The 24,668-nt window shown below is 33.4% G+C and overlaps 2 protein-coding genes across 3 annotated transcripts in view; one reads left to right on the plus strand and one right to left on the minus strand.

Moving 5' to 3' along the window:
• The window catches only part of LOC129945900 (neurobeachin-like protein 1), a 136,867-nt gene that overhangs the window by 73,986 nt on the left and 38,213 nt on the right, over positions 1-24,668 (minus strand). For both annotated transcript variants that reach the window (XM_056055858.1, XM_056055857.1), the window contains 2 exons: positions 16,912-17,061; positions 16,533-16,690 (listed from right to left, as the gene is read on the minus strand). In XM_056055858.1, the coding sequence (XP_055911833.1) occupies positions 16,533-16,690; positions 16,912-17,061 (308 nt within the window). The remainder of the gene's footprint in view (positions 1-16,532; positions 16,691-16,911; positions 17,062-24,668) is intronic.
• Positions 8,005-9,114, plus strand: LOC129945915 (larval cuticle protein A2B). The gene is made up of 3 exons (XM_056055886.1): positions 8,005-8,152; positions 8,275-8,493; positions 8,561-9,114. The coding sequence occupies exons 1-3, from the start codon at positions 8,141-8,143 to the stop codon at positions 8,891-8,893; spliced, it is 564 nt and encodes a 187-aa protein (XP_055911861.1). The 5' UTR covers positions 8,005-8,140; the 3' UTR covers positions 8,894-9,114.

Here is a 24,668-nt window from a genome sequence, read left to right on the forward strand (position 1 = left end):
TGAAAGGGCTTAGGGTATTTTTGTACAAGAAGTCAAAAAGACTTAATAAATATTTCGGAATATCTTTATCATTGAAAACTAAATTTAAGATAAAATGCTAGTAGAAATTCAAATTAAGATATTTTCGTTTGGTTGAGTAATAGATCCTGATATGTACATATGAATACATCATTTACCTTGCCACAACGAAATATAAAACATTTAGAAAATTGATTTTTTTAAATATATATTGTGCCCGCACTAAGGGAGTTATAAATACCCTTATAATGATTAAATACAGTGCGAGCAATTTTGAAAGTAGGATAGAATTAGAGAGGAAATACCGTTGCACATTGGTTTTCAATGTCTGCACATTGTAATGAGTGGGAAATATTGAGCCTGGTAAATCAAATTCGCGTAGTGTATCTAAAGAAAAAATCTCTGTACCTAACAGAACATCTGAAATTAGGCTCAAGGGTAAACTGATGGGCATTCCTAGAAGTGGGGTATTACGGTGGATTTGTTTAAGGGAAGGAATGCAACCGGCTATTTCACTAGAGCATTGTGTATAAAAATAACGGTCAATAATGACAGGACTAAGACCTTGCGGCGGTGTTCAAGAGAAGCAAATGTCTCGGTAAGAGAATGATCTATCTCCTACCATTTTTGAAGCTCGTTTTTCAATTCTATTTAGAAGACTCAAAGTACGTTATTGGTTATATGAGAGTTATACTCGAGTTTTAGACGAATAAAAGCTTTGTAAATTATAGCCAGATCAGAAGGGGTAAAACACTTCTTGCATCGTCGGAGAAAACTTAAACACTTAACAGCATTTTTGGCGATGCCAAATATGTTATTACTCCACAACAAGTGGTTTGTGATGCACATACCTAGGACTGATAAGTTGTTCAATCTCCTCGATACAAGTATCACCCATGGATAATGGCATTGGGGGATGGTTACGCTTTTGTAATAGTAGACAGCATTGAGTTTTCGAAGCATTAAATTCTACACGGTTTTTGAACTCTCATTGAACTATGCTGTCAAGATCAGAATTTAATGAGCTTATCATGCGCTGCCGTTGGTAGTTCACATCCGAAAAATAGGGATGAGAATCTAAAAACAATGTGGAAATCTAAAGGGGACTGTCATCAGCCAAACTATGTAGTGGGTTAGAAGTTTCCGACATAAGATTATTTATATTGTGGATATCAGATTTGAACCCGTCCAATAGCACTTGGATGGTCCGAAAGATAATTTCTAACCCAACAAAGAAGAGATTCATCAATACCAAAACCACGCATTTTCGATAAGAGAGCTTGATGCGAAACTCTATCAAAACGATGTAAAAATTTGTTCCACTGCCGGTTATTGAAGATATTTCTAAAGGTGAAAATTAATCAGCTTTTCCATGGCCTTGCAAAGAAGGGACGTAAGCGTAATTGGACGATAGTTAAAGGGGGAGGATGATTCGAATTTTTTAGGGACATGCTAGACAAATGCATTTTTCCACCCACTCAGAAAGAGATATTAGAATAGGGCAGAGTTGAAGAATACCTTTTCAAAATAATAGCGGGGATACTATCTGGGCCAGTGGATTTGTGAATGTCAAGATCTTTTAGTACTCTAGCAACTGTACGAGTGCGAAAGAAGATTCGTCCCATAGAATCATTTAAGCTTTGAAGTACACGTCACTCATTCGCAGCATCGAATTAACAGCAAACTGTGATGCAAGCAAATTGGCTATATCAATTGAGCTTACAAAAGGAGTGTCATTTTAAACGAGGAGCGTAGGAACTGACGAAGTAGTGTTGCGCTTATTTTTAACAAATGACCAGACATTTTGAATACCTTTAGGACATTGTAGTATTTTTTGCCGTAATTTCTGATCATGCAACCATTTAATGCGTCGAACTTGTCCATTTCAAGTTACCGATGTTAAAGTTCTTGAAGAAGTCGTTGAGATCATTTCAGCTGGCTTTATCATACGGTTCTCGTAGAGTTTTTTTCTTTAACTGGGGTTTTTTTGGCATGAGAATGATACACTAAAAGCATATTTATTAGGATCAGAGGTAGAAGTTGATGGGCATCAACAATCCGTATGTTTATGTACGGTTATAGCTTATCGGCTTAATAAAAGTAATGGTTAAACTCCAAGTGGTCAGTGTTTTGACCAACCTGAGTTTCGCTTAATGCTAAAACAGCTGGCTTGTTCAAAACAGTATGAACGTATAAAACATGGAAATTTGTCCCAAGCCCACGAATGTTGCTTTACTCAACACAACACTTACTTACTTTGATTTTATTTAACGTATTTTAAATTCCATGCGATTAAGGTCCACGTTAACGTGAAATAACAGTGGATATCTTTGGTAATTTCTTTTTTCATAAGATCAACACTTCGGCGTCTAACTGATTTGTTTGTATGTACGGATGGTGCACTCTATTAATAGAGCCTTGGCAAGTTATGAATGTTGAGTTTTTTTTACAAAAATAGAATCAAGCAGAGATAATTTTCATAAAATAATGTTTCGACTTTCTAAATGCACTATTAAGGCATTAATGCATTGATTATTCCGTAATAATGTTATATTCTAGTATAACGAATTTATTCCTGGATTTCCGACACTTAGCAACGAAGTTCTTAAAGATCATACAGTCATTTGTCAAAAAGCTCACTCCTTCTTCTTTTAAACGGGTTCCTCAAATATTCTTATTTTTCAGATTTTTGGAAACACTCATATCAGTTTATAAAAAGGGTCTTAAAATGTAGAAAAATGTAATTAAGAATCATGGTTTTTTTTGGCTAAATTGTAGTTTGCTATTTCAAATTGCTCTTTCTGCGGCAGAATTTGTTTCAATTTCTCGTCTGCTTTATGTATGTTTATAAGTCAAAATCTATGTCAATTTAAAGTAATCTGGTGTACATCACGGGAGTCACCTTGGTCCATTGCTGTTTACTTTATTTATTTATGATTTGCCTTCTGTTTTATATAGATTATTATACAGGTGACTTAAAATTTGCTCAAATTATTAACTCTTTTAAGTATTGTAAAAAATATAATAAACAATCAATTTTGGGAATGGTACAATAAAAGGCCAATTCTTTAATACGCTTCGGTCGTATGGGCGCCATACTATTCCGTTCATATTGATAGAATACGACTATTTTAATCGGAATCAAACCTTTTAAAATAATATATAATATAGATGGCTGTTAATTCCTTCATTTTTAATCTTTGATTTGTTGAACACAGAAAAGTTCACCTGAGCGTATGTGTGCTTTTTTTTAAATTAACGTATAAGACGTATTTTAAATGTTGTTTTAAAATTTAGGTCATATCTTAATTTTAGTTTTTCGTACAATTTCAAAATGTTCCTAATTTGGGGTGCATGTGTTAACTTTATGAAAAGTTTCGTTGAAAAATCCCTTCCTTGAAATTGAGGACCATTTTGAAGATAGAACATTTTTTTTTAATTTAGCGAAAAGAAGGATTGAAAATTGACAAAAAAAAACAGAAACAATTAAAAGTTCATTTTGTGCTGGAACGGATGACATAATAGGATGGTTTTGGAAATATTTTGATCAAAACTATTATTTATTGGTTACAATTTAATTGAATTGAAGATTGCTTTCGCAGACTTTTTGTTTTTCAAAATTCTGCCATGGGACAAAATAGGATACTTATTTGTTTCAAATAGATTATATAGAATTAAACAGTTACCACCTTTGACGGAAATAGGCAAAAATAAGGAAAATTGTTTTGAAAGCTTAGATGCCGATTAAATATAACTTCGGACTGTAAAAATAATGCTGTAACATTAAGAACAAAAATGTACTCCATAGAAATGAATCAATTATCAATCTTGTGGACTAAAGAAAGCATTGTGGAAAGTGTGCGACTAAGTCCATAAGAACTACAACACTTTTAAAATATCAGAAACAACAAACTTATTCAACTTTTGACTATTTACAATTCCAACATTATTGGTAGTAGATAGTAGTAGTAGTAGATTAGATTTTTATTGGTTCATATTTTTTTCTTTTTAGAGATTGAATACAATATTTAGGATACATAAAATCGTTTGAGCATGGCATTTGCCGTCTGCCAGATTGACAATACAATATAAACTCTATATATGTGTTTGATAAAATGATCAAGTACAAATCCACACTCTTCAGCTAAACATTCCAATTCTTTAAAAAATCCTCTTTTGCTTTGCACCACTTGAATGGCGACCATCTTAGGGAGCCGGTGATCAGGCAATTGCATGACACGGAGAACATAGTCAACTTGTAGTTTGAGTGTTTTAATTAGTAACGGTGGCAATCCAGTCTCAATCATAAGCATATAGTTCGGTGCGTTGGGGGGGAGTTGGAATGCTCGTTTCAGGTAGTACCTTAAAAGTTTCTCAACCGATTCATATTCTGAACCTCCCCATACCTGTGCAGCATAAAAGATGATTGATTCTGCTACAGTTTCAAAGACCCGATATTTACTACTGTGCCTTATGAATTTGTTGTTGAAGCAATTTTTCCAGGTAGCGTTTATTGCAGTTTTCGCCTTAGATAATTTATCTTTTAAATGTTTATCCATTTTCATATTTTGTGTGAATAGTACACCAAGATATTTGTATTCTTTTACAACCTCAACAGCATTCCCTTCGTAATACCATTTCTCGTTTGCACTAATTCTGCCTGCTCCCTTTCGAATTACCATAACTTTGGACTTATCCGGATTAACCATAAGATTCCACAACTTACAGAATTCTTGGAGCTTATTTAACATTAACTGTAGAGTTTCAGGTGAGTTTGCCATCATCACTACATCATCTGCAAAAAGAAGGGCTTCAATTTGCAGTTCCGCAAATTCTATACCACCAGAATATTTTGAATGAGTTGACCAAATTTTAAGGACATTCCAAGCCCGTACAGCTTGTACATTAGGGCATCCCGGTCAACCGTGTCGAACGCTGCTCTAAAATCCACGAAGATGACATACAACTTTTTACTTCTTGCGAGATATGAGTCAGCAATACTTTTGAACACGAAAATGTGATCAATAGTAGAGTAGCCCGATCTAAAGCCCGCCTGAAATTCACTTAAGAGATTTTTTGATGAAATCCACATTTTGAGCCGATTCTGAAGTACTGAAGTGAAAATTTTATAGGAGGCATTTAGAAAGGAAATACCTCTGTAGTTCGCAGGATTCATTGCACAACCTTTCTTGTAAATGGGAAACACTAAAGCTTCTTTAAACTGTTCAGGTATTACACCATTTTCCATGACGCTGTTAATTAGGCCGGTTAGCGTCTGAATGAGATTATTCGATCCGTACTTGTAAAATTCTACAGGTATCCTATCCGATCCAGCTGCTTTGTCATCCTTGAGTCCATTGACAATAGAAGAAACTTCTTGTATAGTGATAGGTGAATCTAAAATAGGCTCTTGAAAGTTAGGTGGGGCGTAATGGTACTTGGATATCTCGTTTGATGTTGGGTTTAAAAGTTGCTGGAAATGGTACTGCAAAACTTGCGGGCTTAAGCTGTTGTCAATAATATATTTAGTACCATTTAAATTGCGAGCTAGGGTCCAAAATTCTGAAGAGTTCATAGCGAGAGTGATTTTAAGCGCCTCAGATTCGAAAAACTGTTTCTTCTTTTCTTTACATAGGTTTTTAAATCTCTGATTAGCTTTTAAATACGATTCCTTGGCAAACCTGGTACTGGCTTTACGGAATAGTTTTAGCCAGGCATAGGACACATCCCTTGCCTTTTTACAGCTTTCATCAAACCAGCGATCCTTGAATGCTATGCGTTTTTTCTTCAATCTGCTGGAAGGATTTGCTTGCTTAATTATTTCCTCTAGATCGTTGAAATTCGCAACTTCATGATTTTGTAGAGCCTCATCTAAATTCGCTTTATAGGAGTGTTCATTGCTATTATGCCAAACTATCTTTGGGAGGAGTTCCATGTTTGTGGTTGTGACATTAGCTACCTCTGAATGGTTGAAGGAAACCACAATCGGCATGTGGTCTGAAAATGGCTCGTTTAATACCTCGAAATCGACAACATGATTATTCCATTCGCATCCTATAAAACAATAGTCAATGACGGAAGAACCTTGCCCTCCAACAAACGTGAATTCTCCATTTTGATCACCTCGGCTAGTTCCGTTTAGCAGTTTTAAACCAAAAGAGTTACAGAGTTCGATTAGCTTATAACCATTGGCGTTTCTAACATTATCCTTTGAGTTTCTCTCGATTCCAGCTCGATTGTTAACAGCACCTTCATCATCACCCACTCTTGCATTGAAATCGCCTATAAGTAGTACATTTGAACTATCACCTCCACATATCATGAATTCTTGTAGGTTCTCGAAATCGGAATCCCAATTGTTGCAATTCAAGTAGGTTGGTAGAAGACGTACAATTTTCTTATCAATTTTCATAGTTATATATAACAAGGAACGGTAAGTTTCGATTTTGCAATCATAAATGTTAAGATCTCTCTTAAATCCAAAGATATGTCCTCCACTTGCTCTTCCTCTCGTGTGAGTTCTGGTTGCTGGTATTGACCTAAGTTCGTAGTTGGAAAATTTATTTTCGTACATATCAATATTTAACTCGGTGATAAATGTTTCGTATAGGAAAATAATATCAAATATACATATAAAATTATAAAAATTAGTAAAAATAGATTTATTGCTTAATCCTGAGACATTGTAGGATAAAATTTTAAATTCTTTTTTACATAAACAACTTATATTCTTAACAACAGTTTGGGGGCAGACGGCATTACAATTAAATACTTTGTTGTGTCGGTGGGTATTGGTAGTATTTAGAAAAGAATTGTTATTTTAGTCATGTATGCAGAAAATTTGAATGTATAGTATTTTATTTAAAGCCCACAAGCTGAACTTATGACTAATAAATGTTTTTAAGGCTACTTCTGAAAATAAAAACTGAACTAACTAACTAATGTTTTTTTACAACACTTTGGAAGAAATTAATGTTTCATAGTTAATGAAAAATTGAATCCCAACAACTTAAATTAAACAATTATCCAAACAAATTTCTAACTATATCCCTTTTAAGCTAAATGTTTAAGTAATGTGGTATCAAATTTCTAATCAGAAGCCTAAACATATTTCAATTAACAAACTAAATAGTATGCATGTAGCACTTACAATCGTCTATGCAGAGTGGCGGCGGCGACGACGGTCGGCGAGGTTTGACGATTACCTAGCCTAGTCCTACACGGAGGTACACATTTAATGATCTCCTTTCAGCTCTTGTCTAAAAATAAAAAAAAGGTACATATACCTATTTTTTGAACACCCTCAGGGCAAGCATTAGAAAAAAAGTAGGTATGTACTAGGCCACCACTTTGTATAGTTTACAGTGACAAACATACATCCTAGCCCCTAAAGCCTAGACACGTTGAGATACTTGCCCATTTGACGTGCCTCCGTCACCAATGCTCGCCTTATGATACCATACATTACCAGCCGACCAGCATAACGACACGAACGACCGACGACGCCACTCTACATGTTCGACGACTTTGACAACCCCCTCAAATAACGTAATTTCTCGCGCTCTCGATCTCGACTTTGAGAACATGCATCAAGTCTGAATTATTTTTCACGTGTAAATAGACTGCTACACGGCTGCCAAATGATGAACAGCGACGGGTGACGCGACAACGAACGGCCGGCTAGCAGCATGCGGCAGTCTTTAATGCATGGACCAGTTTTGTTAAGTCTATAGCTTTATTCTCGGTTAACAACGATAGTTAAATAACTTGCGTTATGGTACCAAGCCCGAATGCAAAAAAAAAATAATGCCAAATGTTGATAAGTCACCAAGATGCAGTGAGAAAAATAATGCAAAAAAAAAGATAGAACAGCGCGCGCTGCTGCCGCCACCGCCACCATAGTCACCGCCTCACTATGAATGACTTACCTACCTATACAAAAATGGCATTGAGGAAAATAAAAGGCGCAAAACTAAAGGCCTACGGTAGTGGCGTATAGTAGGCCTGAAAGTAAAAATTAATTTTTGAATAAATATTTAGGCGAACGGGCGTATCAGAGTATAAAAGCTAAGGTTAGACAGCCACAGAATCACAGAGCATTTATTTGTCAAACCTTACAGTCATGGTACAAAAGGTAAGGCAGCTTTTTAAAATATAGAAAACTATATCATAATATTCTAAATATTATTTTCCAAAACTTTGAATTTAATTTTTGGGTTGTTTTCTTCTTTCTAAAACAAAAAAAAAATGAAACAGTTGATCATCCTGACCGCCCTTGTGGCAGTGAGCTCAGCAGTTGTCATTGGACCACCTGCCTACTCGCCCTATGGCCCCGCTATTGCCAAAATTGCATCTCCACTCGGATACCCAGCCTACCCAGCTATTGCAAAGGTTGCCGCTCCACTCATTGCTAAGGTCGCCGCTCCAGAACCATACGATCCAAACCCACAATACAGCTACAGCTATGATGTCCATGTAAGTGCATCTCGTACCTCTGTCATTGGAAGTACCAACACTTATACAAATTTATCTGTCTCTTTAGGATCCATCAACCGGTGATGTAAAGAACCAACAAGAAAGCCGAAGCGGAGATGTCGTTCAAGGATCATACTCTCTGATCGAACCTGATGGCACAAGGCGTGTGGTCGAATACACCGCCGATCCAGTCCATGGATTCAATGCCGTCGTTCATCGTGAACCACTTGCTGTTAAGGCCGTAGCTCCAGTTGCCAAGATTTTGGCTCCAGCACCACTCTTGGCTCCAGCACCACTTCTAGCTCATGGACCATTGTTGCCCAAGATTGCCTCACCCTATGGTTTACCATTGGCTGCTGCCCACGGACCACTCGGCTATCCAGGATTGATTCACGGTTGAGAACGAAGCTGATATGATGATTATGATCACGATCACAATGTAGTATTTCAAACGAAATCAAAGACTCTCTATTGTATATGGAATATCTCTTCTGCTTCAATCCGCCTAATCTGTGTCATATATATATTATTGTTGTAAATGTATTTATTATTTGTAATTCTTTTTAATTGTTAAGGATGTTTGACCGCGATAAATAAATAAACGTTATGTGCAAATCAAAACTTTCTGTTTTTTTTGGTAATCAAAATCAAATCTTAAAACATTACTTTCTTTTAATTGGTGATCTTGAATAAGAACTTATAAATTAAAAAATCCCAATATTCTCCTTAGAAAGTACGATCAAAACTTGAACCTCAAAGTGCTCTGAAAATACTGCTACAATAATTGAACCAACAATTAATCACTCCTCTTACTTTATTAAAACGCGATTTGCAGAATGTTAGCATTTCAAGAATGTTATGAAGGTTAAGGTTTTTAAAAAAGACAACTTCTACTTCATATTTCGTTACCTATTTTGACAAAACTTGAATAAAATTTTCCAATTACCAAACAGAACTTTTTAAAAGAGTTTAAAAAGCTATTGGAAATTTAAAGCGACATTATTTCTCTGATTTATTAGATTCCACAACAGCATTAGTTCTCGTATTTAATTATTTTGTTAAAAAAAACCTATGATCTTAATTATCGACGTACTTTTAAGATCAGATATTCTTTCTTCAATAGCACTTCTAGAACAGGAATTTTTCAATACCCATATCAATTTTGTCGAATTTGTCCAACGAAGGGACTGTTGAATATAACTTGATCAGGTCAAGTAAATGATAAAATAATACTTTTATATTGTACGAATGTTATAATTATGCAAAAGAACACGAGGCAGTCAGTTTGGCTCACAGAATTCTTCTTTTGTAAACTACAACATATTAAGTTTGGGGTCGCAAACTAAAACGGCAGCCCTAAAAATGTGTCTTACCCATGAAGCAACAACTCTAGCGATGAGGACTATTTCTGGATTAATGGGTAAGGCAGTAAGAAAACTAACTATGCTGGCTTCCAGTGCGTCAATCGAAGTGGTATAGACACATAGCCGTAACAGCACCCCAACAAAATAGTCTACAGACGTTAAATCGTGTGATCTGAGCGTCCAATTAAACATCCCCAAACGAGAAGTAAACTGTTCACTGCACTCACCTTTCAATTGGTCTTTTGTTACGCGTGCTGTATGGCATGTGGCATCGGCTTGTTAAAAACTACATGTAATGCGAGTCCAGCTCTTCCATTTTGGGCAAAAATAAATGTGCTATCATTGCTCTCATCATTCACAGTAACGTTGTGATTTGCATCATTTTTGAAGAAATAAGACCCAATGACTTTCAAAACAGTGACTTTTTCTAGATGCATATGGTCGCTCTTCGAGGCCAAATACGGCAGTTTTGCTTGCTCACATATTCATTCAGCTAGGAATGAGCTTCATCGCTGAATGCAATTTTTCGATTAAAAAGTTCAAGAGCTCATTCACCAAAAACAAATTTTTCCACGTAGTTGGGTAGCAGAGCCTCATGTGCTGCGAACAAGACGATATTTTCATCACACTTTTATTAAGTGTGTATGTGGTTTTATACCCAACAATATAAAGAAGAATGACCACTTTCCATACAAGTTTGGGCCCAGTCTGTACACCCATGATAATGGTATCAAATGAAAGCTGATATTTTGCTTAATAGAAATCATTAATACTTTTAAAAATCGGTTTGGGAGATTTCGAAATATTTGTGCTTGAAGTTGAAGTAGTAATCATGAAAATCCTTGTTGTGTGCTATATCAGCTTATTGATTTACACAAACAGTTTTTTAATTTCCCATAGAAAGTTAATGTAATCGGTTCGATTTTTCGAATTGAACATTTTTTCTCGACGTTTCAAGGTCTCTAGAGTCGAAATAAACGATTTTCAAGTGTTTTTTTTTTTACCAAAGCAGTTTAAAAAAATGCGAAAATTTCGGTTAACCCCAAATATCTCACGAACCATTAACGCTAGAGACTTGAATTTTATATTATACGCGATAATAAAGAAATACCTTTTTGGAGAACATTCCAATTAACGAGTTTTTTATAAATAAAAAAAAACTGACAAAAATATTTGTCACCTAGAAAATTTTATGAACAAAAAACGATTTTATATCCAAAACAATTTTGTACAACGAAGAATAACGTTTTATTATTTGTTTAAATTTTGAGAAAAATCGAATTTACATTTTTTTTTACAAAAAAATAAAAACCTATGAGAAAAACATTACTCAAGGTGGTAAGCATTCTTTTTCGACTCAAATATCTTTGCAAAACTTTGAAATTATTCTTCTTCCAACTAATTTTATCTTATAGGAAATATAGTTTTCAACATTCAGAAAAATTTTGAGAAAAATCGAATTGACAGTTTTTTTACAAAAAACAAAAAAAATAATAAAAGTTGGTAAAAATTAATATTTAACTCAAATATCTTTTAAAAAAATTGAGATGTTGGCTTTAAATTAATTTTATTTTATAAGAAAATATTGATATTTTAAGAAAAACCGAATCTTTAGTTTTTTTTATAAAAAAATGAAAACCTAAATTTCAAAATTGATTTTCGACTCAAATATCATTTGAAAAATAAAAAATATTGGCTTTAAACTTATTTTAACTCACAGAAAATATTGTTTTCTACATTCAGTTATTTTTTTATAAAAAAAATAGGACGCAAAATTAGTAAAAATGGTGAACAATAGAAGACATTGAATTCAAATTAATTTCATTCATCCAATTTGTATTTGTTTATATAAGCAATAAAAACTTCAAAAAAATTGCTACTAAAATTGGTAAAAATTGGTTTTCGACTAAAAATGTCGTTAACAAAAATAGATTTTGAAATCAAACTACATATTTCGTTATAACATTTATTGAAAATGCCTGTAATTGGACAATAATTGATTTGAACGAAGCATTTCCTAGTTGAAATCAAGTATTTATGAATAGGGTTGATAGCTTAAAGTTAAACTGAGGTTATTGTTCAAAGACAAAAAATTTCCATGAAAGCTATATATGTATAATCAACCTGTCAAAAATCCCAATAATTGGTTCCAATGATGAAAATCAATGATAGCTAAAAATGTCCCCAAAAATCAACTAAAAGAAAATTTCTGGATTGAGTACTATGTATATTTTATTTTGTAAAAAGATCATTTAAAATGACTTAATTTACTGTGCATAATTTGCAGGCTTTTTGAGAAAACAAAACTTAACGAAAAGAATTTGAAGTAGTCGGAATTTTGTCATCGACCTCAAAGCGTTTTTCCTTCCAGTTAACATACAAAGATTGAAAACATGAGCTTCAATAGATAAATCAATTTAAGTTATTTAAACAATTTTTGCTGTACCTTTTTAAACTATGAACGTACATTTTGTTTGTATGATTTCAAATCAAGCACATCATTACTATCATAAGCATCTAATCAGTAATTAATCACGAATAATTCAACACATTTTTAACACATTTCAGCCTATTAAAAAAGAATAAATTGAAGAAAAAAACAACTAACGAACTTGCATTTATATCGTGTTAGTCATGCATGGAACTATGTTCAATTTACCACCCACCCGGACAATGTTAAGCACTTAAGATTACCTCCTCATCATCTCTCTTGAATGGGATATGCAATGTAGACTGTTTGCTATTATTCAAATTAAGTATTAAATGGCATTAACATACTTACCATACGCAGCAAGCAGTCAACAAAAAGAGTAGGCGTTAAGTTTGTTCAAATTAGCAAAAAGAACACATTACACATTATTATAATAATACACAAGCACATATCCGAAATTGTAAATCTAATATTTCTATTTTATTTGTCTTACAATTTGCTGCTCCTACTGTATTTATAAGGCTTTTTCACAGTAGGTGGGCCTATAATAAATTAGTTGGTGTTGTGGGTAATGTCATCAGAGAATGAATCAGATTGATTTGATAAAGTCATAAACATTAGACTTTAACGGATATTAACTTTTGTCTTTGATTATCTTAAGGTACAAATCGATAGATCATAACACCTGTACTGTAAATATTTTACTTATCGCACTTAAAATCACTCCTACAAAAGTTTCACCTTCATAATTGCAATACAAAAATGGAAAAACATTGAAAATGAAAAATTATGCATCTACGGTTTGTTGCAGATACAAGTGTGAATAAAATTTAAAAAAAAAAAAAAACAAATTGTATCCACGCACGCGATACGTAACATCAACGATGTCACTGGAAGGCATTTATTTTCTTTAACAGTTTACTGTAAAAATGACTAGTTCCGCAAAAAGTTACCATTCAAACATGTCACTAACTGATAATTGTTTTAGTGTTATACAAGCAGGGCCGTATAAATGATTTTTTTTCAGGAACCTGGTAATATTTTTAAGGGGATCTTATGAACTTTACTGCCCAAACACAATGAGGCATTCTTAGCTGCAGAAGGAACAGCTGTCGAAAACATTCAATATTTTTGCTTTTTAAGTGTCCAGAAGTATTCTTACAGTTTTCCCCTCATTTTTTTTAAATTTAGTTTGAAGAGAGTTTTGAAGTTTCTTTCTAATAACACGTTAATTTAGGACGATTGGAAATGTCACTCAGTATAACATTTTGAGCTCGGATTTACTTAGAATATTCAAACGTCAAATGGACTCAAAGAAAAAGTAATAGTGTTGGAAAACATAATAGAAACAAGTGTCTTCATCATTTTCAATAAACAATATTTTTTTACCAATTTAGTTTTATTTTCATTTAAAGGTAAAAAGTTTGAACTCAATGATGATTTTGGCTGGAAAAAAAATAAAAGCAACTTCAACTGTTGTTCTAACATAAGGGTCAGTTTTTAATTCATGCAAAGAGGGTTTTCGGGTTTGTCAGATATTTTATTTTCGATACTGAACAAAATTTTTAACAGTAGTCTTTAAGTTTAATAAGTACGGGTCGTAAATTACATTGTACTCATTTTTAATGAGAAATTATGAAAAAACTAAGACAAGCTGGAAAAACGATGGGTGAAACTCCAAAAACTATAAACTGTGTTTGGGCATATGTATTTACAGCTCAACATTCAAGCTGAAAAGAAGAAACAATAAGAGGAAGAAAAAGAAGATACCATTTCTTTCTTCAACTGAACTTAAAAATGTATTAAATGGACCAGTGACAGCTAGAATTCTAAGAAACCGACTCATAGAAGCAGGCCTTTCTGGAACAAGTTCAAGTTAAGTGCCATGTTTGAACTAAAATAAAAGTATGCAAAGGCTTGCAAATAAAAACCTGCATCGTTCTTATTTGAATAAGGTTTTTGTGGTGGCATGAATAAAGGACAGTTTGTTTGGTTCCGATGGAAAAATGTATGGGAGAAGGCCAAGGAACAAAGGATTTAACTCAAAATACACAAAGAAGACAGTGAAACACGGTGAAGGGAATATAATGATTTGGGGGTGCTTTTCAGTCTCTGGTGTTGGTCCAATATTTTGGATCAAAGTTAAGATGTGCGCTTATATTATGTCCACGTCCTATATTCAGTCATGCTCTCATTTACTGAAGAGGATATGACAATTAAATGGGAGTTCATGAAGGAAATGACCTGAAACACTCCTCCACCGTCATCCTGCTGGCGGGAACCACATGCCGTCTAGGCCCATATGGTTCAATATAGGCCATAAGAAATTAGTTACCATCGTTATGTAGCGCTCGCTGTTGACGGTGACCACCTAACTAACCTCGTTTTCAAAAAAGTAAGCCACCCCGAATCCACACCAAATAGTAACCTTTTGAGGATGCATTATCAACATCTTAAATCAATTAAGAACAACAAATCGGACTTGATGGAATTCCTGCAAAGTTTTTACAAGCAGTGCTAACGTCATCAAGCGACCTGCTTCATTTGCTAATAAAAGAAGCCTGCACCACCGAAAGCTTCCCCGATAATAGAAGCAGGGAATTATTGTCTAGCTCACAAAAAAGGAGATCTTACAAAGTGTGAAAACTGAAGAGGAATTTGCGTTCTTCCTGGGCCATTTCCAAAATAGTAGCAAAACTCATACTTGAGGCCACACTCGATGCCGAACAAATGGGATTCCGTGCTGGATCCTCCTGTATTGATCATATCAACACCCTGCGGATCATTATTGAACAGTGCGTTGAATATCGATCATCACTACACCTGCTGTTCATCGACTTAGAGAAGGCCCTTGATAGCGTTAACAGGGAATACATCTTGATAGCGTTAACAGGGAATACATCTGGTTAGCTTTGCGGAGGAGATCCATCCCAGAATAACTAATTACTATTACTAGTATTAAAGCAACATATGATGGATCCAAGTGTCACGTTATGCACGATGGTAGGTTGTCAAATGATTTTGAAATCTGTAGCGGAGTCAGACAGGGCTGTATTCTGTCGCCAATATTATTTTTGTTGGTGATAAGCGATGAACTGCCCTCAGCTCTGTCAGGTAGCCGAGGGATCCAATGAACTTTGACATCCTATTTAAAGCACTTGGATTACGGATTACGATGTTTGCTTACTCTCTCATAGGATCATGGATCTCCATCAAATGACAACAAGTGTGGAGAGAGAAGCAGAAGTTGTGGGGCTGAAAATTATTCCGCAAAACAACAATGATCAGCCTCGGAAACCGACCATCCTCTCAAATAATTATTTTCTCGCAACCGGTGGAAAAAGTGGAGAGCTTTCAATACCTTAGAAGTATCCTCTCCATCGGCATATCAAAAGCGGCGTTCGGTATGCTGTCGAAGAATTTGGAAGAATAACTCTATCACCTTAAGAAAAAAGCTACGACTGTGTTGCACAAATATCGAATCTGTGCTTCTTTATGGGTGCAGCACTTGGGAGGTTGCTTCAGCCAGTAAAAGAAAGCTGCAAACTTTCGTGAATAGATATTTTCGTAACATCGTAAGGTTTTTCGTTGAAGAGTCGCAATGCGCTCAACGTTTGTGTTATCGTACTTTCATTTTGATAATAAAGTTTTATCATTTGAACGTGTTGTTCAATAGTGTAACTTTTCATGATGTCATAAACAACAGAATAATAAACAAAACATGTGACAGATGTCACCAAAACAAAATGGCTGCCAAGGTGCGCCAAAATCTATCTATTTGCATTGAAGCAATAAATTATTAAAATCTTTCTGTGTAGTTTTTAAGTTTCATCACCTCAGAAATACCTTTTTATGTATTAAAAAGAATGAAGACGAAGCATGTTTCTATTATGTTTTCCATCACTGTAAAGGCTCTCCCAAACTACTACGAAATATTCAATGTATGTAAGTGTCATCAAAATGTTGACAGTAGTTACTACGACTGCATCTTAGTGTTCATTTTGTTTAGCTTATTAGTTTGTTTTCGACGGCTTTTTTCTCAAAATTGGAATTAATGCTGATTCCAGTTTACAAAAATATATATGTACACATATGCTAATATTATAACAGTCGATTTTAAGACAAATATTTTTAGGAGATACAAAATTTCAATCTGTCTAAGCTACGTCACTTAACTTCCTATATTTTGTCTTAATTATCTTATGCAACAAATACAAAACGTGTAGGATTTAAAGAAGACTTACCCAGTGTACCAGGGTCCGCGGGGACCATACAGGAATCTTTTGGCTGTCTTCCATTTTTTCTTAATGTAGCTTATCTTGGTTTTTTGTTGAAGTGCTGAGGCGCTAAGTCGTGTCATTTCTTCTACTTGACGCACTTTCCATGGCACTACAATTTTTTGCTAATAGATACGAAAATTTAAAATAAAAAAAGAGACAAAAACGGAATAAAAACATTAAAAAAGAGTAATTAATGGAGACAATGTTAATATAAAATTATGTAGACTTTGTTATGGCAAAGTCTTAAAAAACTGTTGTATAAGAAAATAAGACTCGGAAATAAAATGATTAGATCATCAGATAAGAGTTGCAATATTTTGTTTGTTTTTATTTTTGTTCCTACCTGGAAATGACGACGATTTTCAGCTTGAAATGTACCACGTTTTTTGGATGCAGCCTTACAAGCTTCATAACATTCAGCCCAATAGCGATTGATGGGTTCCCATAAAGTTTGTTCGATTTCACGCTGATAGTTGTCAAACAGAGGTTTTATCTAAAAATGCAATAACACACAAAAGATGAGGTTTAAGTTTATACAAATGTTTATAATTATGTTTTTTTTTTTTAAATGTCGATGAACTTTTTTGACTTCGGTTTAAGATCAAAAATATCATATAACAACAAGAGAGTGATTTCACTAATTATGCTAACAGAAAATGTACATAATAATTATATATGCATTAACGTGGGGGTATTTTAGATTTAACTTCTTAAAAAGTAATTCGTATAAAATTGTTATGATTTTCTTTTGTTTAAATTAATCACACTTGAATATGATATTAATTTGATGAATTATTAATTTTGAAAATTGTATAAATAAGTTATTTAAATTAAAGTATTTTTAATAAACGAAAAAAAAAAATAACAGAAAATGTGTGTATTTTTAATCAAAGTGCATTTATATCTTTATTGTGTTTGCTTAGCTTTACTCTAAATTATGGGTCTATAAATCTAAACTTAACACTAACAAAACCAAGTAAGCGCTAATTTTGGTTTTGGTCAAATTCTGTAGATTGCATAAGAATAGTATGGCTAACAATACCGATACCGAATTGACGGTCGCGCCATATTAAAAAAGGAAGGGGCTAATAGAGATGATAACATTTAATCCATTAATTAAACGAAATTTAAATATTTGTTTGAAATTAATTTTAAGTGTTTATGTTTATTTAATTTCCTTTAAATTAGCCGTCACATAAATGCTTGTTTAACTATTGTGTAAAAGTTTGATAAAAATAAGTTCAAGAACAGAAAAAGTTAATAAGAGCCACTTTCACCAAACAAATTGTTAAACAAAATAGATAAGATAACTAAGGTATAAAAAAAATAATTTGTTTTGTCGATTAAAAACAGTTTAACTTTTTAACATTATATTAAAAGCAAAACCACAAAATGGATTGCTCAACTTTAAGTATTATGAGTTTTTTGACATCTTGACTTAGTCTGTAAACTGTTTAAGCGCTTTACGGTGAAGTATGTATATTATGAAATTTGCTTTAGTTTAGCAACGTTTAAAAATTAAAATTCTTGAACTTCCCCGAAAACATTATTTAAAAACCAATGGTGTCTATGAATTATAGTGTTCTAGCAATTTAGAGGCTTTGATAAAACCTAAAAGGCTGTTTCCGGAAATGTCTACTAAATAATAATACTCATTTTAATGTGCACACATACCACTCCGTATTTATTTATATAATGAAAATATTTTAATGTGATTTTCGAAATTGAGAACACGTTTTCAAAACTTTATTTAGATTTTTTTTAATTATTTATTTTAATTCCATTCTCAATGTATCCGTACACTTTTAATAATGTTAACATAAATATTTATTTAGAAACAAAATAATAGGTATCATTCTACAGTTGAAAACTAGAGGCAAATGAATCATATCAGGAAATTTGAAGCATAAGTATAAAACAAATAAATATTTGGGGTCATTTGTTACATGCAATTAGCAAAAAGTTAAAAAAAAATAATAAATATTAAATTAAGTAAAATGTAAGTTGAAAAAAAGTTAGTACAAAGCTAAAAAGTTATGCTATACTTAAAAATAGATTCTTGGCTATCGAAATGTTCATTTCAAAGAGCCATCTTTTTACTGATTTCAAAAATAAATTAAGCTATTAAAGTTTTTTAGTTTCAAAAGGCAACCGATTAAAAAGTTTGGGGGCTGTTGCAGTGTAAAAAATTTAAGAATATTAACTAAAAATAGAGTATTTTTTCTTAAGCTATGTGTATTTGAGTTTCTGAGTACCTGACTGTATCCAATTCTCATGAAATAAAGGTTAAGAACTTTATATACAAAAAGGTTTTTTAAAGGCAAGATAAGATGGTCTTTAAATGAAGGCCAACTACTTGTTAACCTTGATTTCGAACAAATGATTCGGACAATATGTTTATGCGATGTAATTATGGGATCAAGCGTGTTTTGATATGCACCTTCCCAACTAGTTATTCCATACAATGAACGAGCCCAAAGTATATTGTAGTTAATAGATTTTTTGTACAAGTTCGTTTTAATAAGAACATTTTACGTTTTACGAACATTAAGTATTTTTTTAATCCCCCAGTATGTTGTTTCCAATTTAAATTTTTGTGAATTGTAACTCCTAAATATTTAAAACTATTAACGAATTTGGTTTTAAAACACTCATTGCAACAAGTCGTCATATGTTCAAAGCTGAATTTTTCACAAGAATGTGTAGCTAAGCTAAGTTTCTTACATGTTCTTGAATGCAAGATAACAATACAGTCCAGAATTGGAGCTGTTTGTTTTAAATTGCAGACCATAATTTTTTTTTTTCACTTAAAATGAGCTCATGCCTAGAAAACCATTGTCTTATTGCATTTAAATCTTTTTGTAACATAGCGATCAATTCAAATAGCGAATTGCTAACATATGTCAGAGGCAAATCATCAGCGAACGCTGTTATTTTGCTAATTGATGATTGTTTGAAGACATAGTTTATATATATCAAAAACAATATTGGACCTAGCACAGATCCTTGAGGAACACCGGTAGTAAGCTCCTGAACATTGCTATAAATATTCCATCGATTCTAACTCTTCTATGTCTTGCGGATAAAAAGGAAGCAAACTAATCGAAAACCGGACCTCTAAATCCAGCTTTATACGTTTTTCCTAAAAGGAGCTGACGATTGACCAAATCAAATGCTTTAGTCAGATCAATAAACAACTTTTATTGTTGTTGAAACTTTCACTCACTTCACTGCATAACTTTAAAATGGCGTCGTTAATACCCCAACCTTCACGAAAATCAAATTTGTCGTTGCTGAAAAACTCATTTTTGTCTTAAAAAACCACAATCCTTTATGAGTTTTTCAAAAAGTTTACAGAACGTTGGTAATATGGAGATTGGCCGGTATTGACTCATAACACTACGACTACCCTTTTTAAACAACGGAATGACTTCAGATTCTTTTAAAGATAATAAATAAAATGTAAATATGTTTGCAATTTCATTCTCGAAAACGAAGATTTTCAAACAAATGTATATTCAAATAATTTCAGCAGAATCTATGAACTTCGTTTCACGATTGCATATTTTTTTTTGGGATGATGCTCTGAAATTCCAAGTATTCCCCTTTTTCCCTTTTTTCCTTAAACAGAGCTACAAGATTTTAATCGGTTTTAAAATCGATGAACTCATCAAAAAACTTTGCCTGATCTTCATTTAAAACAGAAGAAACCCGCGAGATAGTCGTTGTTTCCAGATACCTTGGGTTTTCTACAAGCGTTAAGCATTTTTTTATTTGTCTGATATTATGAAACCTTTTTTCAAATTCTTTTGACAGCGCTGCTAAGTGCAATATTGAATAACTTAACAGCGCTGTCAGTTTTCTTGATAGATGTCCTTTTGTCCTTTGTGGCCATTACCATTTTTAGAAGTTTTGTAGCAGTTAACTTCTTTTTCTTCATGAAAAATATTAAGCCTTTCTTCAAAAGCAAATATTTTACTTGCCATCTGGAAAATTGTGATATTTTTTCCTTGTAAATTTCAATTGAAGCTGTAGTTTTATTTTTTCAGACAATATTTGTTTTTTGTTGCTAAATTTATCAAACAATATATCAATAGCACTTGCGAAACATTCTTTGCCAATTCCTGCATCGGTGAACGGTTTCATGTGCATACCACGAGTATAACAAATTTCGTGAGATGCCCTAGTTACCACAGACTCTTGAGATAAAGCCAAGGACATGAAATTTTGTTGCTGTTGTAATGACATAATTAAAAAAGTTAATTTCTCACTTCTTAATTGTGTTCCGTCAGATATATTTTGTTTTAGTTAGAAGAAATTCTTGACATTATTCTTTATTTACAAAAATTCAAATTAAAAATCACTGCAACCGCAATAACTGAAATTTAAAACGAGATATGCCGGCAAAGTAGTTTCCAATACTTATTAATACTGCTGTGTTTATGAATTTTCGATTCAAAATTGGAATATAATAATTCCAATTCAATTTCGCAATGGCAAGAAAGTAATACTCAGTGACATCTGTTTTTCATTTAGTTGAGCAAACCTCTTTTGGCGTAGAAAGAAGTGATATCTAGAATAATTTTTTTTAAAACACACCATGTTCACTTTTCCACTGCTTCCATTTTGAAAACTCAAAATGATATATTTTTTCATCTTTGATATATTTGAATGATATATTTTTTTTCTTTTTCGATATTTTAAGAATTTATTTAACCACGCTACGGACCAACTTTTATAAGCAAGTTGAGTATAGCTGGTCTAGGTGAATAATCGAAGGGTACAAAATTTCTTGACCGTATCACAGGTTTTGAAGTTATTCCATCTTTCATTTGTCTCTTGAAGTATTTTATTAGATTTTATCTGTTTTACCTCACATAATGTTAACCGAACCAATTGAGCAAAGAACATGCAGTTCTTGGCGACATTGATTTTTAAACTTTCTATTTAAATTCTCATGATAGCATAATCATCGGGAAATGTTTAACAGTGCTTGCCACTGCCAATACCTTGTCTTGAAAGACACTGATTTCATCGGGGAGTCTGAAAGTGTTGCCAAGATTGAGTGTTGCCGAAAAAAAGCGGCACCAACTCTAGCATCAATTTTCGAGTCGTCAGTATAAGATATGGATATTTTCGGCTTGCTTATGTGTGGAACAACAATTAGTTCCTATCAGGGAAGATAGTACTTAAAAGTTTATTTAAGTTCAAACAGGGTGTCATGTAGGCCTACATTGTTCCCTTTGTATTCCTGTAGAACATGCGAGTTTACGTTGTTGCTAGTTTTTCAGCAACTGGTTTGGCTTAGCCGTAAGGCCCTATTTGCAGCAGTTTTCTCTACATAAACGTCCAGGGGTAAAAGATTAAGTATTGCTTACATTCCTTCAGCGGGAGTAGTTGTGTCTGTACCCTTGTGAGGATTTTTAGAGTTTTATCTTTCCTTTACGTATTCCACCATACTATTTTACCATGAGTGAGTACTGGTCCACAGTATGATTTTAGGATTTGGCCCCTTGTTTCTACTGAAGATCCTATTGCATGAGTAGAATTGAGCTTTTTTGGAATTCTTCTAATGTATTTGGACACCAATTCAGCTTTTTATTTAGGATTACCCCTAGTTATTTAGCTTAAATTGATAATTTTAGTGGGTTTCTATCTATACAAGGGATTGTATTTGTATTTTTGTCTTATTTGTAGAGTACTATGTCTGTTTTAAGGCGGTTGACCGTAAAGCCACATATTGTCTCGCAGGAGCCAAGTTTTTATTTTTGTAATATTGTTCAACGTTTTAAAGAAATATTTTTTATTTTATTTTCAGAAAACTAAAATATGGGATTTTTCATTTTTCGTTTTCGATAGTTATTTTGTATTTGTCTTAGGATCATTTTTAATGGATATCAAATTTCATTACAAAGTTTGTCAGCCATGTTACCTTTTATTAAATATTGTTACACCATTCTTCACAGTCGACTCTTCAACGTTTGGTGGCCAAATTTGCGACAGCCAGCAAAAAACCGTACGTTCAAAAAACTCAAGATCGGCCGAGAACATCACCGCGGCCCGAATAAGTGTACAGTAGAACCCGAAGCAGTCTATTCCTCGCCGTGCACAAGAACTTGGCTTTCGCAGACTTAAACTTAGCGAATTTTGCGTTGGCCAACTGAACCAGCAGCTCAAAGTTTGTTGGCTGATTGGGCTTCAAATCGTTTGGAAGAGGACCCCAATTTTGGCCGAAAAATCATCTTTTGTGACGAGCGCATTTTTGAATGAAAGGCTGTGTTAACAAGCAGATTTGCAGTATATGGACGACACCAACCCACGCCAGGTGATAATGCATCCTCAAAAAGATACTGTTTGGTGAGCATTTTGGGCCGGCGGCGTGATTGGTTCGTACTTTTCTGAAAACAACGTTAGTGAGGTGGTCACCTTCAACAGCGAACGGGAACGACATGTATTTCCAGCAGGACGGCTCTACTTGCTAAACAGCTAACACCACGACATCCACACAAAACATCTACCCGCCCTTATTGAAAAACCCTATATAAACTGGTTAGTTTTAATGTTTTCAGGGATAGTTTGAATATTAACTTAAGGGCTTCAACTAGAGCATTTCTAACTTTCTGTTCAACACAAATAGAAGATCAAGTTTCCAAAAGTAGCTAAAGTTTGTATTTCTTGATTTCTCTACACATAGATTTTTTCCAAACAACAAAATTGAAAATGCTTTGTCAATATTAGAAATGTAATCAGCCATTAGTTCTTCAGAAATTAAAATTATATAAGCAATAAAAAGGGAATGATATTTATAAATATTAGTAATTCTTGAAATAGACTCCAGATCTAGAATCCAACCCAGCTTCTTCGCTGTAAGTAAGTAAAAAGGATTTTATAGAAAAGATAGTATACATTTTAAAGAAGAGATAGAGGCTTTAATGAATGACTAATCTTCAGGTGGAATCCAGACAATGTGTGGTAAATTAGAATTTCCTAAAAAAGCAGGACAAAATGATAAAAGAGTGTACAAATTGCATGCGAGTCGCTCGATTATAATGACTTTAATAATTGCGTATAATGCACAAAATCCGGCTACGTTTGAATAAATACTTTTGATTGTTAAGCGATACAGTATCGAAAATTGCTAATATTCATCTAATATTATGACATTTCAAATGACTGCTTAGTTTGACTTGACAGATGTCAAATTTTAGCTTCACCTATTTGAAACCACGAATGACTCTTTGGTATTTCATCAAGTGAAAAGTATACCAACACTTGGTTTTTAAGCCCCTAATGGAATCTGTGAATAAATTTGTAAAAAAATAAAGTGATTTAATATTTTGTTAAAATGCAATTATTTAAAAAAAGTTCACAACAGTTTACTTCAGGAGATGCTATTGAATAAACAGGGTAGGCCATCTAGTGTTCTTTATTTAAGTCATTTACATATAGGTTATTTGACACTGACAGCTGTTTCAAGCTCGATATCTTTTCAGAAATAATACTTCTGCGAATCGAAATAAATCAATTTACTGGTGAATAACGTTGGAAATATTGAAAATTTTTTGCAAAAGTCAGTATCTACTTGAAGCATTTTTTGAAAAGAAGTTTTCGTCAAAATGTACACATTTTGCTGTATACAAAAGTTTGCGTCATAACACTTCTTCAAAAATTTCGAGTGATTCGATTCCAATAATCAATTAAATTAGGAATTAAAGGCACATGACAACCAGCTTTGAAGTTTCGACCTTAAGAGTATTTTGAATTGGGCTAGGATTTGGCGAAAATTCGTTTATCTCGTCAGACACGTTACAAAATTTCCGCATCTGAGGTGCGGATTGTGGATTAGTGACATCATTAGACTTCGTTTCTTCGTTTCGAAAATGATGCCAATGCAGCTACTACTAAAAACGTCGTGTTCAAAAGTTGAAGGGTTTGCTCATTGCTCATTGAATTAATTTAATTGCATTGAGTAACCTAAAACTTTACCCACCATTTGTGGTAAGGGTAATTAAACACATGTACCTAGTTCAGAGATTTTACATCAATTTTTAAAGCTTTGCGATGGGAAATTGGAAAGTTCCAAACATTCTCCGGAACTCG

Source organism: Eupeodes corollae, chromosome 2, assembly GCF_945859685.1.
Source record: "Eupeodes corollae chromosome 2, idEupCoro1.1, whole genome shotgun sequence".
Taxonomy (NCBI): Eukaryota; Metazoa; Arthropoda; class Insecta; order Diptera; family Syrphidae; genus Eupeodes; species Eupeodes corollae.